Raw genomic sequence first — 14,600 nt, 5'->3', positions numbered from 1 at the left:
TGTTCATTCTACTGCAACGAGGCTGAAATTAAAATTCTCCAGAACATAAAAAACCAACCAAAATTGCCTTTAACTTTTTGCCCTACTGATCTCCTAAAATATGAACAGTTATCTGAACTACAGTTCTCTCAAATTGTGGTATTCAAAAAATTTTCTCCATGGTTTGGAGAAACCATTCTCTGCTGTGAAGTATCCTGTGCAAAACTTTTCAATGACAAGAAAGGCTGTTAATACAATACATTTGCATATAGGAACATTCATATGTAAAATAAGCACTCGTGCCTTCTCACCATTTCTTCTGAAAACAGGTTTGCAAAAATGACTTTAGATATAGCTGAATTTACATAGAAATCTATTTTAATTCTTCTTCATAGGAAACTTTTAAGAATCAAGTTAGCACTCTTGAATAATTGATTTCTTGCCAAACCCAGGAACTGTAATACAGAGAGGGTCTTTGTCCAAGTTACAATAATAATTACATTGAATCTCATTAAGAGATTAAAATATTTGCTTCGGATATCTTATGGTTATGATTTTCATTTACAACAAAACTTGCTTTCCTCTGCATGTTTCATGTTAATGGCTATTATTTGCAAGGCAAGCCTACTCAGCAGATACTTTTCCATGTACTATTTTCTGCATCACACGAGGTAGCAAAAGATATTAGTTCAGTCTTATCTTGAGAACACAATGGTTCAAGTGAAAGACACATGGTAGAGCAAGCACACTAAAGAGCAAGTTATTTGCAGGCAGATAACATTACAAATTTAGAGGGTACAAGCTCTGTTTTTACCACTTTAAAAGATGCACAAGATTATCTAAATAAAACAATGTGAAAAGAACAGAAATAGAAGATATGAAAAAGGATTCAGCAAGAAATAAAAGGATTGAGGAAAATAATAGGAATAATACAATGAACTTAAAAGACAATTAAAATGCATCAGATTTCACTTCCATGCTGAATTTGTACTCTATGACACAGATTTAATCTTTTAAAAGAAGCCCCAGTGTCTGCCTGTACAATCAGTTCAGGTAGTTCTTTTTAGCCTGTGCTTTAACATTTAGGTTATTATAAATTCCCAAATGTAAGACCTTTTATTTCTTTTTATATGCTTGCCAAGAAAGAGTTTCACCTATCTTCTTGTCTTTTAAGCTTAAGTAATACCATTAGCGACAATAGATCTCCTGCTTGGTTTCTCTGTTGCAAAAAAAATATGCTATGGTGCGAAGGAAAGGCTTCAGCCTTTATTACATAAAAACCTAAAGTCAAAAATAGCACGCATATTGTTTATACTTCGTTTTTCAAAAAGTCTTAAACATAGTGTTGATTGTTCAGCTATTTCCAGTTCTATTGTCTGTAATAATAGTACATATAAATATTAAAACTCCTTCATTTGGACACAGAAAGCCAAAACTGAATGTTGAGAATGCAAATCTTATAACAGACACTTCATTCTAAACTCCTACATTTCTCTTATACTGACATCCTCTGGCCTTTATTTTTCTTTCTCCTCTTGTTTCAGCTTTTCCCTAAGAAAGTTTGGAAAACTATTTACACTACAATAAGCTGTATCCCAGCAGCCTGCTGATTACAACTTGTTTGCAGCCTTTTACATGTATACTTTTTCTAACACAAATAATAAGAGCTCAATATTTAAAATATTCTTTTAGTGTCTACAAAAACATGGAAAGTTATTAAAACTGAAATATCCCTTCTGGCTTAAGAATTCAGCATCATGTATTTTTAATTAATAGCCAAGATTATAGCTTGGCAAAGCTATAATATATTTAGCAGCTTCAAACTGTCCAAGTTAAATAGTACTGCAAGTAAGAAACCTTAGTTTATACAGTACCTTAATGAGCTCTGCAATTACTATACAGTAGCTCCACCAAAATATTTAACAATTTTAACCTTTAGATCTATTAAATGTTCCATTAATCATATATGCAAATTATAAGTTGATTTAATACTTCTGGTTTGCATAGAACAAAAAACACTATGCTTCAAACTTTTTGTATGTTAAAAACAGAATGATTGTGTGATTTTGATTGGCTTCAGCTATACTGCATAGGAGATGAACTTTTTTATAAGTAAAAAATTCTAATAAATTAAAAATATAGAAGCTCACACTGTAGAAGAAATAGCCTATTATAAAGCAGGCTTATATGAACACTAGTGTTTATCATACAGGAATGGCAGACAATAATCATACTAGCCTAGACTACCCAGTGGTAGTCTCCAGAATTCACCAAGTGAGTAGATCCCACACTTGGAATTTGAGAAGGTTTTAACAACACTGTACTTTTTAATAAGCAATACAGTGCCAAAAAAAGTAAAATGGCCTTTGAGTTTGATTCCAGGTGGCTGGATACACCATTGCAATTCTCGATATTGCATACCACTGCAATTTTCTAAAAATACTATATAAGTATTTACATTGGGTTTTTAAAAAATTCTAAGTATAGTACAGCCTTGTATGTTGCCCCTTCAGTGCTGCTTAATTAATTTTGCAACCAAGTCAAGCAGCTGCAAAACTCCCTCAAATTCTATGTCAACCCATCATGATTCACCATTTACTTCTCTTAAAGCCCTTGTAAGATTAAAAAAGTGCAGCATTTCACTGCAAGAAAAATGGCCAGTCCTAGCCCACTCTATTAAAAAGCATATCAAAAAGAAAACCCAGTAATTTGATTCAAAGCAAAATAAGGAAGCAAAATAAACATGTACACAATGCAACTGAAAACTAAACCATGCTTTGTATTTGCTTGCTGTGCTTACACTGGAAACTTTTTCTAATACAAGGTGGGAGAGACTTTCCAGTGTGTTACTGCCTTGGATTGTGACACTTTTAAAAACTATTTGAATTTGTGATTTATTGATTTATTAATTTTACAAAATGCATTCCAGGCAGTTTAAAAGGCAACAGCAAAGACAGCTTAGGTGCAGAAATCATTTGTGATCATTCAAAGCATTCAAGTAAGAATATGGTAATATAAATACCTGAAAAGCGTATTTTCAGAAATATTTCAAACAATATGTATAACTCATTCCAAACTAAAAATAACACTTTGTAGCATATTTCTCACAAAAGAAAAATATAGACGTAATCTGAAATATTCTAGAAGCCCCAGTAGCTGGTTTTTTTTTTCTTAGTTACATTAGAGAACTTGCCTTTGATTAAATTCTTTTCTTCTGAACATGGAAAGTTATCACATTGAGTTGACTGTTAAAACAGACTGCAAATTTATTCTGGCATAACATGTTCCAACAGAGTACATAAGTGAGGTAATGGCTTTGACATTTCAATAGTCATCTCCTCTGCTGACAACTTCTTTGCACATTGGACGCAATAATATGGTGTGCTCAAACTGTGCTGTGTATGAGCCTTTAATATCACATAGAGGAGGATATGGGTCCACTATACCCAAGTCACATAGGTTCTTCAGTGCCATTAGGTATTTACTTTCTCCCAGACGATCTAACCATCTACGACAAAAGGCAAGAGTACCAAAATTTTCATTGATAACATTCAGCAAGTGTTTTGCTCTTGGAAGCCTAAAAGAAAGAGAATAGAAATAGATGTAATGAAGGAAGACATGAAAGATGCTTGGAATAATTAAAACAATTGCTTTACAGAATCATATGGAACTACACAAATGGGAAACATTAACAAGGATGCGTGGGGGAATGATAGTTTGTGGATAAGAAAAATTATATAAGGATTCCTGCAAAAATTAAAATGAGAGATTACATAGATGTGGATTGCTTTTAGAGTAACTGGACAAATTCTTTGTGTGTGAAAACTTGCTTGACAACGGGAAAGAATGCCAATACTGTTCACTTACACAAAGTGAAAGGTAGTAGAGTGAATGCAAAAACTACAGCAAGATTAGCCAGTTAAAACTGCCTGGGAAAGTGTTTTACAAGATTATGATCAAAGAATATGGTAATGAGCAAATTTAGGAAGTGCAGTGCAACTTTATTTGGTTTATTGGCTTTATTTCCATTCAGGAAAACATTTTAGTGATGGGACACATTTCTTAGGATTTGGGATGAGGCCTTTTCAATAACCATCCCATCCTTAATATGCAACTATTGAAATCCATATTGCCCACAACATGAATAGTCCTTACTACTTCATATGTGTTATTGCCATTGTTCTATTATTACTGTGATGATATGTCAGTATGATTCCTTTATGAGCTGAATATTAACTACCTAGAGTATCAGATTAAACATAATAAAAATGCTAGCAAATAAACAACTGAAGCTATTCGTGATATTAAAATAACTTGAAGGCACAAAATTAGGACACTAATTTAAGTGAAGTGCAACTATTACACTGGTATACCAATTTCTAATTTATCCAAATCTAATTTTTCTTCTTGCTTTATCTATCAATAGATCCAAGCCCCAAAATGGTAATGTGCCAGATGAACTCACCATTTTCAGATCTAGCAAGGCCCAAACCATGCCAAAGAAGCTAGGTGTAACTTTGAAATATGACCTCCAAATTCAACTTCATAGATTGCTTATATCTTTTTTTTTTTTTTTTTTTTTTTTTGCTTATCCCATGAACTTTTCATTTGGCAGAGATATCTGCTTTTAATATGCCAATGCCAGTAAAGCACTTTTTGATGATAATTTTCCTACTTTTTATTACTCATTTGAAAGTGCATTGTTATGCTGTTTATTAGTAAAGATGTTCCTATCTGCTCAGAGAAATAAACACAATTTATATTTTTGGATGTTTAACAAGAGAACTAAAACTATGTTTCATATAAGCACTATGTTCTTACCACCCTTTTCAAGTTTTAAATCTTTCTTATCCGTAATGTAAGCATACTTAAAGTTACATTTTCATATAATGCAGTAAAATCAGCACTAACCTTATTGGCACATGTCCAACATCAAAGTTCTTCATATAATGAGAACATTCCATATCATCATGAACGACCCCCTTTCCTGTGCTACCAAAGGTTTCTATAGCATATACTTCTCCTTCCTATTAAAAACAAACATATATTAATTTAATATATGTATATAACACCTTAAAATTATGAATCTGAACTGGGCTACTTGCTCCAAAATTAATCTGGCCATAATTCTGTTTACACATAATATACGCCATTTTTTTTAATCAAGAAGAAACGTAATCATTTTATTCCTCGTGTCAGGAAGAGCAGCTGAATTAACCAGTAAGTCTTTGTTCATGTTTGTTTAGCATTGTATCTAAATCTTATTTGTTTTAAATACAGTATAAGATTTTGATTCTAAGCAATTCTAATTTAGCATTATGTCTGTACCAGAACCACTACCTGTTCTTCAAAAAGCTATTATTTAACTATAGTAGAATTTGTACGTATTATCTGCAGAACAGTACATGCGCAAAATGCACTTTAAATTTAGAGTGAACTTATTTACTTCCTGAAAATTAGCAGTTCTCAAAGAGAATGCATAGTTTTCTTCTAACAAAGTTCCTAATGGAGCAATCTATTTAGCAGTGAAAGGTCCTTTCTTGTTAAGACCATAGGGTTTCATGTAAACATTTTCATGTAAACATTTTATTCAATGTTTATATGAAGCTACCCAAGTGAAGACTATCCATCAGCAAAATGGCAAGTATCAATGCACTGTACTAAAACAGTGTTGTATATTATATTTTTGACTCGCCACACAACATCTTAAAACTGTTAATTTTGATTAACAACAACATTTAATCATATGAACAGTTAATTTGGAATTATTTTTAAAGAGCCATTATTGTACAGATAACAAAAGATCAGTGGTACAAGAACATAATTAATTCTTTTGACATCCCACTGACCAGAATTTTTTTTCAACCCAGTCCATCCATATTTGGTTTCCTTAATTTGCTTTTCTGCACTATGGGTGTTATGACTGATTGCTCCACTTGGCACCCAGTTTACATTCCAATAGCAGCGTTTTGTAATCGCATCCGTGACATTTTTACAAAATCCCAAAATGCTCCTGCTGGTCAAAACATTTAGTGGTAATTAAAAACATTGAAATCAATGGGACCTCCAAGCAAGCATGAGTAGGATCAAACTCTATTTATACTTACTTCCATTCTTGTTGCTTCTCCTCCTTTCACAATGGGAACAGTTTTGCCTGCGTGTATCCTGTATGGCCCAATAGAGTGTCCATTCAGATTCCGAATAGGTTTCACTACATAAAATGTAAAATACTAAGATAAATATATGCATGTAAGTAAGAGGGCAGTGTAAAACATCACAGGAAATGTGAGATTTAATAGACTTTGTGCATTTTCATAAGTTTTTAGATTTACAAATGCAACTTGAATCTTAAGTTAGTTTTAGCTGATTTACATGTCAGGCAAATTTATTTATTTATTTATTTATTTTTCATATTTGTATACCGCCCTACTCCCGAAGGACTCAGGGCAGTGAACAGCCATAATAAATACAAATACATATAGAAGTTAAAAACTATTAAGAATTTACTGACATTTTTATTAGGCAAATTATACCTTCTGAAATAAGCCATTTTAAAAACTCAATATTCAGAGTTTAGAAGAATATATTGTTTTAAAAATCAGCTTCAAAATATTTTTATTGTAGATATAATACATACATAAGCAAGTTTTCATCAGGATAACCATACATATTAGTTGGAAAATAAATCACCTTGATAGGTTTTGCCATCAATTTCAACTTCATAAGATTCCATGACTTCCTGGATAGCCTCACCAACATCACAGAGGCGAACATCTATTCCAGCACACTATTTATATACAAGAGAAAATGAAAATTATTTTTATCTTCAGTTTTACAGTATGTAGATGAAGACGGAATTGTACTATTTCTGAGTATACCTTTATTCCAGTATTAGTTGCATCTTTTACAGCTTGTAAGAGCTTGTCATATTTTGGATTGAATGTGACAGTAAAAGCACAGTCAATGATACGACCTGAAATTAGATACAAAGGAGATAAAATAACTTGCTTTTAACTAAAAATTATATTTGTATTTTAAGAAAGAGGAACTCACCATTAATATGTGTTCCAAAATCTATCTTGCAGATATCATCATACTGCAAAACAGTTGGATCTCCAGCATTCGGGGTATAGTGGGCTGCACAATTATTCAGAGAACACCCAGTGGGAAATGCAAGCCCAGCATTTAAGCCATTTTCTCGTATCAACTTCCTTGAACAATCTTCTAGTTTTTCACTAGAAAAGCAAATATCTATATTACAAAAAAGGGTTTGTTTCCATGTTTACTTAGCTGTTTCTAGTAGTCCATTATTTCTAGGCATACCATTGACATTACACAGTACTGCATAAGACTAACATTTTCTGTTTCAGAAGTATAAATGCTATGCAAACTTTGATGTGGTATGCAAACTCAGAAATATTTCACAATATTTTAAACAGTTTTGAGTAATACTAGGAAACTACTGATAACCTTGAATCTCTAGATGTAACTATTCAAAACAAATGAAGAACAGTTTTTATTGCTTTATAGAACTCTTGTGCCAAGCTTCTGCATCCATGAAGGCTTATACACTGAAAATAATTAAAAGTTAAATCCAAAAACATGTCAGCTACTATACCATCTACTTTTAAATTAAAACGTTAGACTTTCATTATTTAAAAAAATGTTACTATATTTTATTATTACCAAATTTCGATCATGGTCATTCCAGGCTTGATCCAACTCGTAACATATTTCCTCACTTGTCTATGTGCTTCAGCAGCCTCTCTGAAATCATTCCAGATCTCTTCACTTGCTCGATCTAAGGCTCTCTTTTCATCACTTGTAGTCCTCCAAGCAGCTGTTCTCCTTTAATATTGAAAAGAAAAGTCAGATATTTGTCACCATAATGTGAAATCCAAACTGAGTATCAGATGAATTTCAATTTGGGGGTGGGAGGGAGGGTGCAGAGGATGATAGTGGAACCCAGTAATAAAATATGTAACTTTTCAAAATACTAATTTTCATCCAACTCAAAATTGACATTGATACTTTTTTGCCATATGACTCTACAAAAAATGCCAAATAGTTCTTTAAGCTGTCAAGTAATTAGAGTTATGTCTTTAAACATGAAAATACTGCATTCGCATTATGACTGGGTTCACAGAACATGCTGAATCATTCTTTATTGACTACATCACGACTAGGCTACATTCACATAGGCCAGGGGTGAGCAACCTGCGGCTCTGGAGCTGCATGTGGCTCTTCTACCCCTCTGCTGCGGCTCCTTATCACTCAAAATATGTCCCTCAACCACCAATGTGCGACACCAACCGGTATGCAATTGATTGAGCTTTTCAACCCCCGGTAGGCCAACCATGGATAAATCCAAGAAAAGAAAAGTTTCAGAAGAAAACAGAATGTTTACTTCAACTATATATGCTAGTTTTGTGGCCACTCAAGAAATAGTCAGGCACGGGAAGGGTTTTGTGGTTCCCAGTGATTTCTTTTCTGTGGGAAATGGGTCCAAATGGCTCTTTGAGTGTTTAAGGTTGCAGACCCCTGACATAGGCCAAGCCATGTGTTTACAGTTCTTGGACTCATAAAACAAGCTATGTATAATCAAACAAACTACACTTTGCATAGTATATGAAATCTGTTTCACATACTATGCAAAGAAAAAATCTTGGAATAAAATCTTTACTATATAGCTCTGCCAAATTATCTGCTGAGGTTTTAGAAAATGGGATTTGGGTACCAGTATACATTATCCTTAATTATCAGCCTTACCCTACAATGGCTATATTCCATTTCCTCAGAATGCTGGGGACACTATTATCTATAGTGTCTATTTTTCCAATCTTTGGGGTAGTGCAAAACCTAAGGCACTGTGGATGGGTTTTCTTTGATTATACACGGTTTCTGAGGCCAATCGTGATACATAAACACATGCATACACATACATACAGCTGCCATTATTAGAAACTTGCTGATATACTATATATCACATAAATGCCAAACCTATTCTTTGCCCAGATATATTATAAAGTGCAAAATAAAATATTTGAAGTGTAGATGAGTCTTCAAAAGCAATATCCTATCAATTAAATTATCAGTATCTTGAACCCTACATTGAACCCTACATTGAAAAAGACACATCAAGACACATACCCATCTTGTGTTGCTGGATACTCGCATTCCTCGCCTTTTGGAAATATCCCACTGGGAAACAAGTCACATATTGGAATAGATGGTGGATCTGTCTGCAGCTTTGCTGTTGGAGAAAGAGACTTTGAGTCCGTCTTAGAATAAAAGAAATCATTGTCAACAAATATTTCTTTTTAAAATAATTCTTGCTTATTGTCTGAGTTTTAGTCAAAAACAAATATATATTAAATAAATAATTCTCAGACTGGTCAGAATTCCACCCAAAAGTTTTTCTTGGCCAGTTTTAGATAACTGGTCTTATGGATACCATGTGAGTTTCTTTAAAACAGTTTTAACATATATTTCACATGCCTCTAGGACAATCTACACTGGTCATAAAGCATTAAACCTATCTTTTGTTAGTGTATATCTGTGTATTTATGTATGTACACACACAGACACTACAGTTCCTTAACTTTTAGTTCCTTTAAACTTACATTTGTATTCCACAGAGAAAAACTGGCTTATCTTTGTAAAGATTATTGGAGAACCCTCCTCCACAAAATACTTGCATGCTGCAATATAGGTAGAACTCACTTAACAACGATAATTTAGAGCAGAAACTCCATCACTTAAGTGAAGTGTCTACAGAGATTCTCAGTCATCCAGGTCATGGTTGTCCCAAAGGTGCTTTTTCAAAATGCAACTGGACTTTATTTTGCTTGAAGATGTTTCACTTCTCCAGTTCTAATTGAATGGTGGAGAATGGAAAGATTTCTGCAAGGAATATAAATCCTTCCATTCGCCACCATTCAGTTAGAATTGAAGAAGTTTCTTGGATGAAAAGCAAAATGTCTTCAAGCAAAACAAAGAACGTCCAGGTGCCTTTTGAAAAAGCACCTTTGGGATATCACATGACCACACTGATTTATGACGATAGTTGCAGCAGTTCTAGTTTTAGAACTGAAGCACTCAATGATCACATGATCAAGATTTGTAACTTCCTGCTGGCTTCCCATTGACTTGCTTGCACCAGAGTGAAGGTTACAAATGGAAAACATGTGATGGTGGGACATTGCAACCATTAATTGTGAACTGGTGGCCAAGCACCCAAATTGTAATCAAGTGACCACAGGATGCTGCAACAGCTACAACTATGAGAAACAATTATAAATCTCCTCTTTCAGAACCCTCATAGCTTTGAATGGTCACTGAATGAGGACTACCTGTAGTCATTTTCTGTCTGTACATATATTAATTTCTTTTATAAATATTTTAAAGCATCTATTAGATCCTTTGTCTCACAGATAGAGTCTTTTACTGCTACCAGAAAACTTTTAAAGAAACAATTAAGTACCTGATAGTATGTTTAATCTCAGAATCCAAATTTGTGCAATAGAAGAACAAATAAAGATATTAAATTGAATTGATACTACATTTTAATCAAAATGGAAGATCAGTGTTCTTTCACCGGATCAACAAGGGCAAATCCAATACTTAAGAATGTTGCTCAAGAGTTTGCCAATGCTATATGGCAGCCAACTAGGCAATGAACCATTGCTTTTATTCAGAATAAAGTAGTATTTCACAAACATTTCAGAATTATGGTCAATATTTAACCAACACCTACGTCCTTTCTTTTTCTTCTTTTTCTTCTTTTTCTTTCCTGCTGCACTGTCAGCGTCTCCTTCACCATCTACACACATCAGATAAAATATTAAATACTGAAAATGTCCTAAGAAAATAACATTTAGTCATTCACAGTTATTTTCTTCCAGAAGATTCATTTGATAAAGCCATAGCCATGTTTTATCACAAATACTGCTGATATTGTACACTAGATCACACACAATCAGTTTATTTTATGTATATGTCAGCTTTTTTTTAACAAACTGGAAAAAAGGCACACTGAGCTGCCACTTCCTATTTTCCCCCCTCCAGAAAAATGATTTGTAAACTATGATTAATTTTTTCCATTTAAATCTTTTTGTTGCCTTCCTAGATTTTTTTCTACTCATGGCATATTTGGCTAAATGCCAAGCTTCCAGAAATTCCCTAGCATTTTTATATTTGGCTTAGTCTAAGATTAGACAGAGAACACATAGTCTCCAGCAGCCAACAGTGCAATAAACAGGGATCAACACCCGAAAAACAATCAAGCAGAAAATAATGTTCTAATCAAGAATTACCAAGGAGGAAACCACATTCCGAACAAAATTGGCAGGGCAAGATACTGCATATATAAACAGGCAGCAAATCCCAGTTAGTTGCATTGATTATGTTACCTAGTTTATTTACTAATTCATTGCATTTCTATACTACCCACCTCTCCTAAATGACTCTGGGCAGCTAGTTGAATAATGAAACATGTGCAAACAAACCAAGTTCAAGCAGCACAAAGAACCCCATAAAATAACATTAACTATGTGTATGGCAGCCAACTAGGCAATGAACCGTTGCTTTTATTCAGAATAAAAGCTGTGGATACCACTGTATTTGAATCAGTTAAAATGTTTAAACTTACATGTTATCCACTCTTTCAGGTAACGTTTACATTGTACTTTAAACTAGCTAACATACTGTCTAATTGTGCATCATCAAACGACTGAACTTATGGTCAAATAATATCTTTTAACTCAGGTGATCCTATCTTTAAGTCTGAGGAGGAATTAAAATCAGAAGGACATGTCTGTCATTGGTTTACATATTTACAATTGAAAGAAAGATTTAAAGCAGACAAAAAGAGTTATGGGTTTGATTTTATGAAAAACAAATTGGAAATACTACTGTGTGGTAGTCATGAACATGTTATTGCTAAAATTTATAAATTGTTATTGAATTTGGAGAATGAATATATAATGCACTGCATGATTCAGTGGACAAGGAATTTTGGATATGTCTTGTTGAACAATGGGATAATATGTGGATGAAAGGTTTAAAATTTACATTAAAATATAACTTAAAAGAAAATTTTTATAAAATGATGTATCATTGGTATTTAACACAGGTTGTCAAGAATGTATAAAGGTATTTGAAATGAGTGTTGGAAATGCAAAAGTAAAGACAGAAGGGACCTTTTATCACTTATGGTGGACATGTGGCAAAGCAAATAAATATTGGAGTACGATTCATATCTTAATACAAAAGAATCTCAAAGTGATTATTTTTTGGTTTTTTGCTTTTAATGGAAAAAGACTTGGAAAAAAATTCTGGAACTTTGATGCTACAGTATATATGTTGATGGCAGCAAGATTACTTTATGCGCAAAAATGGAAGGACACTTTGATTCCCACAATGGATGAACAGCTGCAGAAGCTGATGGAGTTAACAGAGATGGCTAAACTGACTGCTTTAATTAAAGATAAAAATACAACTACTTTTGTTTCTACTTGGAAGCCGCTTCTGGACTTTGTGGTATAAAGTTTTGATTCTGATAAAAATCATAAAATTTTGATTTTGTGTTTTACTGATTACATAGGTTTGTTGCTATAAAAATGGCTAGTTTATACTATTATGTAAAAGTAAAAAGTTAAGTTTTGATGTTATTTTTTTATTCCACTGCACCAAAGGAAATCAGAAGTTGCCTTTTCCCCCTTTTTCTCACACTTTTCCCTTCCCTTTTCCCTCCTCTGTCTTCCCTACTATTTTCTTTTGCATTTCTGTATCTTATAGTATTAATACATAAATAAAACTTTGGTTTAAAAAGCTTCTAACCTACTGCAATCCAACAATCTTTGGCAACATTATTTATTCAATAAACATAGTTAAATATTATGGCTAAAGACTACGTGAAACCAAACCATTTTTACTATAATCTATATCAGACAGTTTCAACATGAATTTCAGTTCTCCATTCTAGTAAACTTTTATTCTAGAAATATTGCTAGCACAAAGTCACATGAATATTTACCTTCATCATCATCATCTTTTTCCTTTTCTTCCAGTGTTTGTTTATCTAATTGGTTTGCTACCTCATCAAGTGTTGTCTCTAACTCTTTTTCAGTCTCTTGTTGTCCTATTTGCAAAATAAACAAATAAGTTAACACGAATGTCAAACTCCCAGATATCAGTGATCTTATGTCTTTTCCTCAGGTCTATAATTCTTCACAATAAATAAAAAACTACACATTTTAAAAAAGCATAGCTATACATTCAAATCTATTCTTCACTCTTAAATTAAACTCTTCTACTGGAAGAGTTTTTAAACCCATTCACACTTTCTATCTCCACAATCAGGTTATATTCCTATATCTTATTTTTCTAAACAATGACAATCAAAGTTTAGTGCCATTTTGCAATAGTTAATTTCTTTTATCCCTACTGCTCAACCTATTTAGACTTTCAACTAAAAGATCAGTCACCTCTTGAAAAATATCGTATTAAATAATGTATTAATTGTGGATTCTATTAAATACAATTTCTCCTCATCTCTGTAAAGACTGTGCTTAATTTTTTAATAAAATATCCCTCCCTCAATTCAGTTCACAAGCCCTGTTTCTTTACAGAACAGTGGAAAGATGCCATTGTTGGGACAAGATTTATTACGCAAGAAATCCTCCTTTATACCGCGCAGTAAAATTAACTTTCATATATATCGTAGTATTCCCACCATTATTACCAAAATGACTTATGTTTCCCGCCACCACTTTCCAAAAACAATTTTTAAATTCTCCAACAGCAACGGGTACGGCACCGGGGAATAACGAAGAAGGGAGATCGTCCGGTGTCATCCAAACGCCTTTCCACGGGAACCCAAAGGCTGATCCCCGGCCAGCCATAGCACTGTTGCTCCACTCGAATGCAAACTTAATACGGCCAACACCTTCGTTTCCCTCGCACGCTTCCCAGGGCTCACGCTTCCCCATATTCAGGGGACTACTCCGCCTTGCTTTCGGAAAAGTTCCTTCCTCGGCCACCCCAACCTTCCCTTTCCCCGAGGCGGCCTAAGCTTGCCTTGCCCGGCCCAGGTCCCCTCGTACCGACTGCGCCTCCTTTGCTTTTCTTTTTCTTCTTGCGCTTTTTCTTGGCGTTTTCATCGGCGGCAGCCCCACCGGCGCTTTCTCTTTCCTCGGGCTCCAAAAGCAGCTCTCCGTTCAGGTGTTTCTCCTCCACCGGGACGGCCCCTTGCTCCACGCCCGCCATGTTGAGCGCTCGCCGACGTTCCCAAGACTGCCACTAACAGAGGCACAGAAGGGGCAGGACATCAGAAAAGGCTGCCGCTCGTGCTCCGGCTACTCTATGGTGCGGAAGCGAGGCACGCCGGGAAAGTGGAGAAGTCGACATCGAGGCGGTTGTAGGCACGTGCGCCTGGAAGGTTCCGCGAGGAGAGAGCCGCGAACTGCTCCGGGGCTCTTCGTGGGAATTTCATTGTTGTTTATATAGAGTTAGGAGGGCTCCGTCTTTCCCACCAAACTATAATGTGGTTTTGAGTTTAACAGATTTATCTTGCAGGAAAGAACAGAACGAGCGATTGAAGCCAGATACAGTTGGAAATA

General features: G+C 34.4%; 1 protein-coding gene across 1 annotated transcript; it reads right to left on the bottom strand.

Moving 5' to 3' along the window:
* Positions 1-339: 339 nt before the first annotated feature.
* Positions 340-14,293, bottom strand: METAP2 (methionyl aminopeptidase 2). The gene is made up of 11 exons (XM_070946600.1): positions 14,085-14,293; positions 13,016-13,120; positions 10,736-10,801; positions 9,130-9,232; positions 7,666-7,827; positions 7,033-7,214; positions 6,858-6,952; positions 6,670-6,766; positions 6,087-6,190; positions 4,891-5,006; positions 340-3,556 (listed from the first exon to the last, which is right to left on the bottom strand). Exons 1-11 carry the CDS (start codon positions 14,245-14,247, stop codon positions 3,304-3,306), a joined length of 1,446 nt encoding a protein of 481 aa, XP_070802701.1. The 5' UTR covers positions 14,248-14,293; the 3' UTR covers positions 340-3,303.
* Between the last annotated feature and the right edge of the window lie 307 nt (positions 14,294-14,600).

Source organism: Pituophis catenifer, unplaced genomic scaffold, assembly GCF_029215685.1.
Source record: "Pituophis catenifer annectens isolate HBS135680 unplaced genomic scaffold, rPitCat1.0.hap2 SCAF_7, whole genome shotgun sequence".
Classification (NCBI taxonomy): domain Eukaryota; kingdom Metazoa; phylum Chordata; class Lepidosauria; order Squamata; family Colubridae; genus Pituophis; species Pituophis catenifer.
Note: the sequence above shows the minus strand (reverse complement) of the source record. Positions and strands in the feature narration are given on the sequence as shown.

Coding starts and splice junctions, on each gene's coding strand:
- METAP2 (XM_070946600.1), bottom strand. CDS start 14,247: ATGGCGGGCGTGGAGCAAGGGGCCGTCCCGGTGGAGGAGAAACACCTG. Junction 7,215..7,665: donor ATGACCATGATCGAAATTTG/GTAATAATAAAA, acceptor TTGCTTTTCTAG/TGAAAAACTAGAAGATTGTT. Junction 5,007..6,086: donor GAGAAGCAACAAGAATGGAA/GTAAGTATAAAT, acceptor TGTTTTTAATAG/GAAGGAGAAGTATATGCTAT.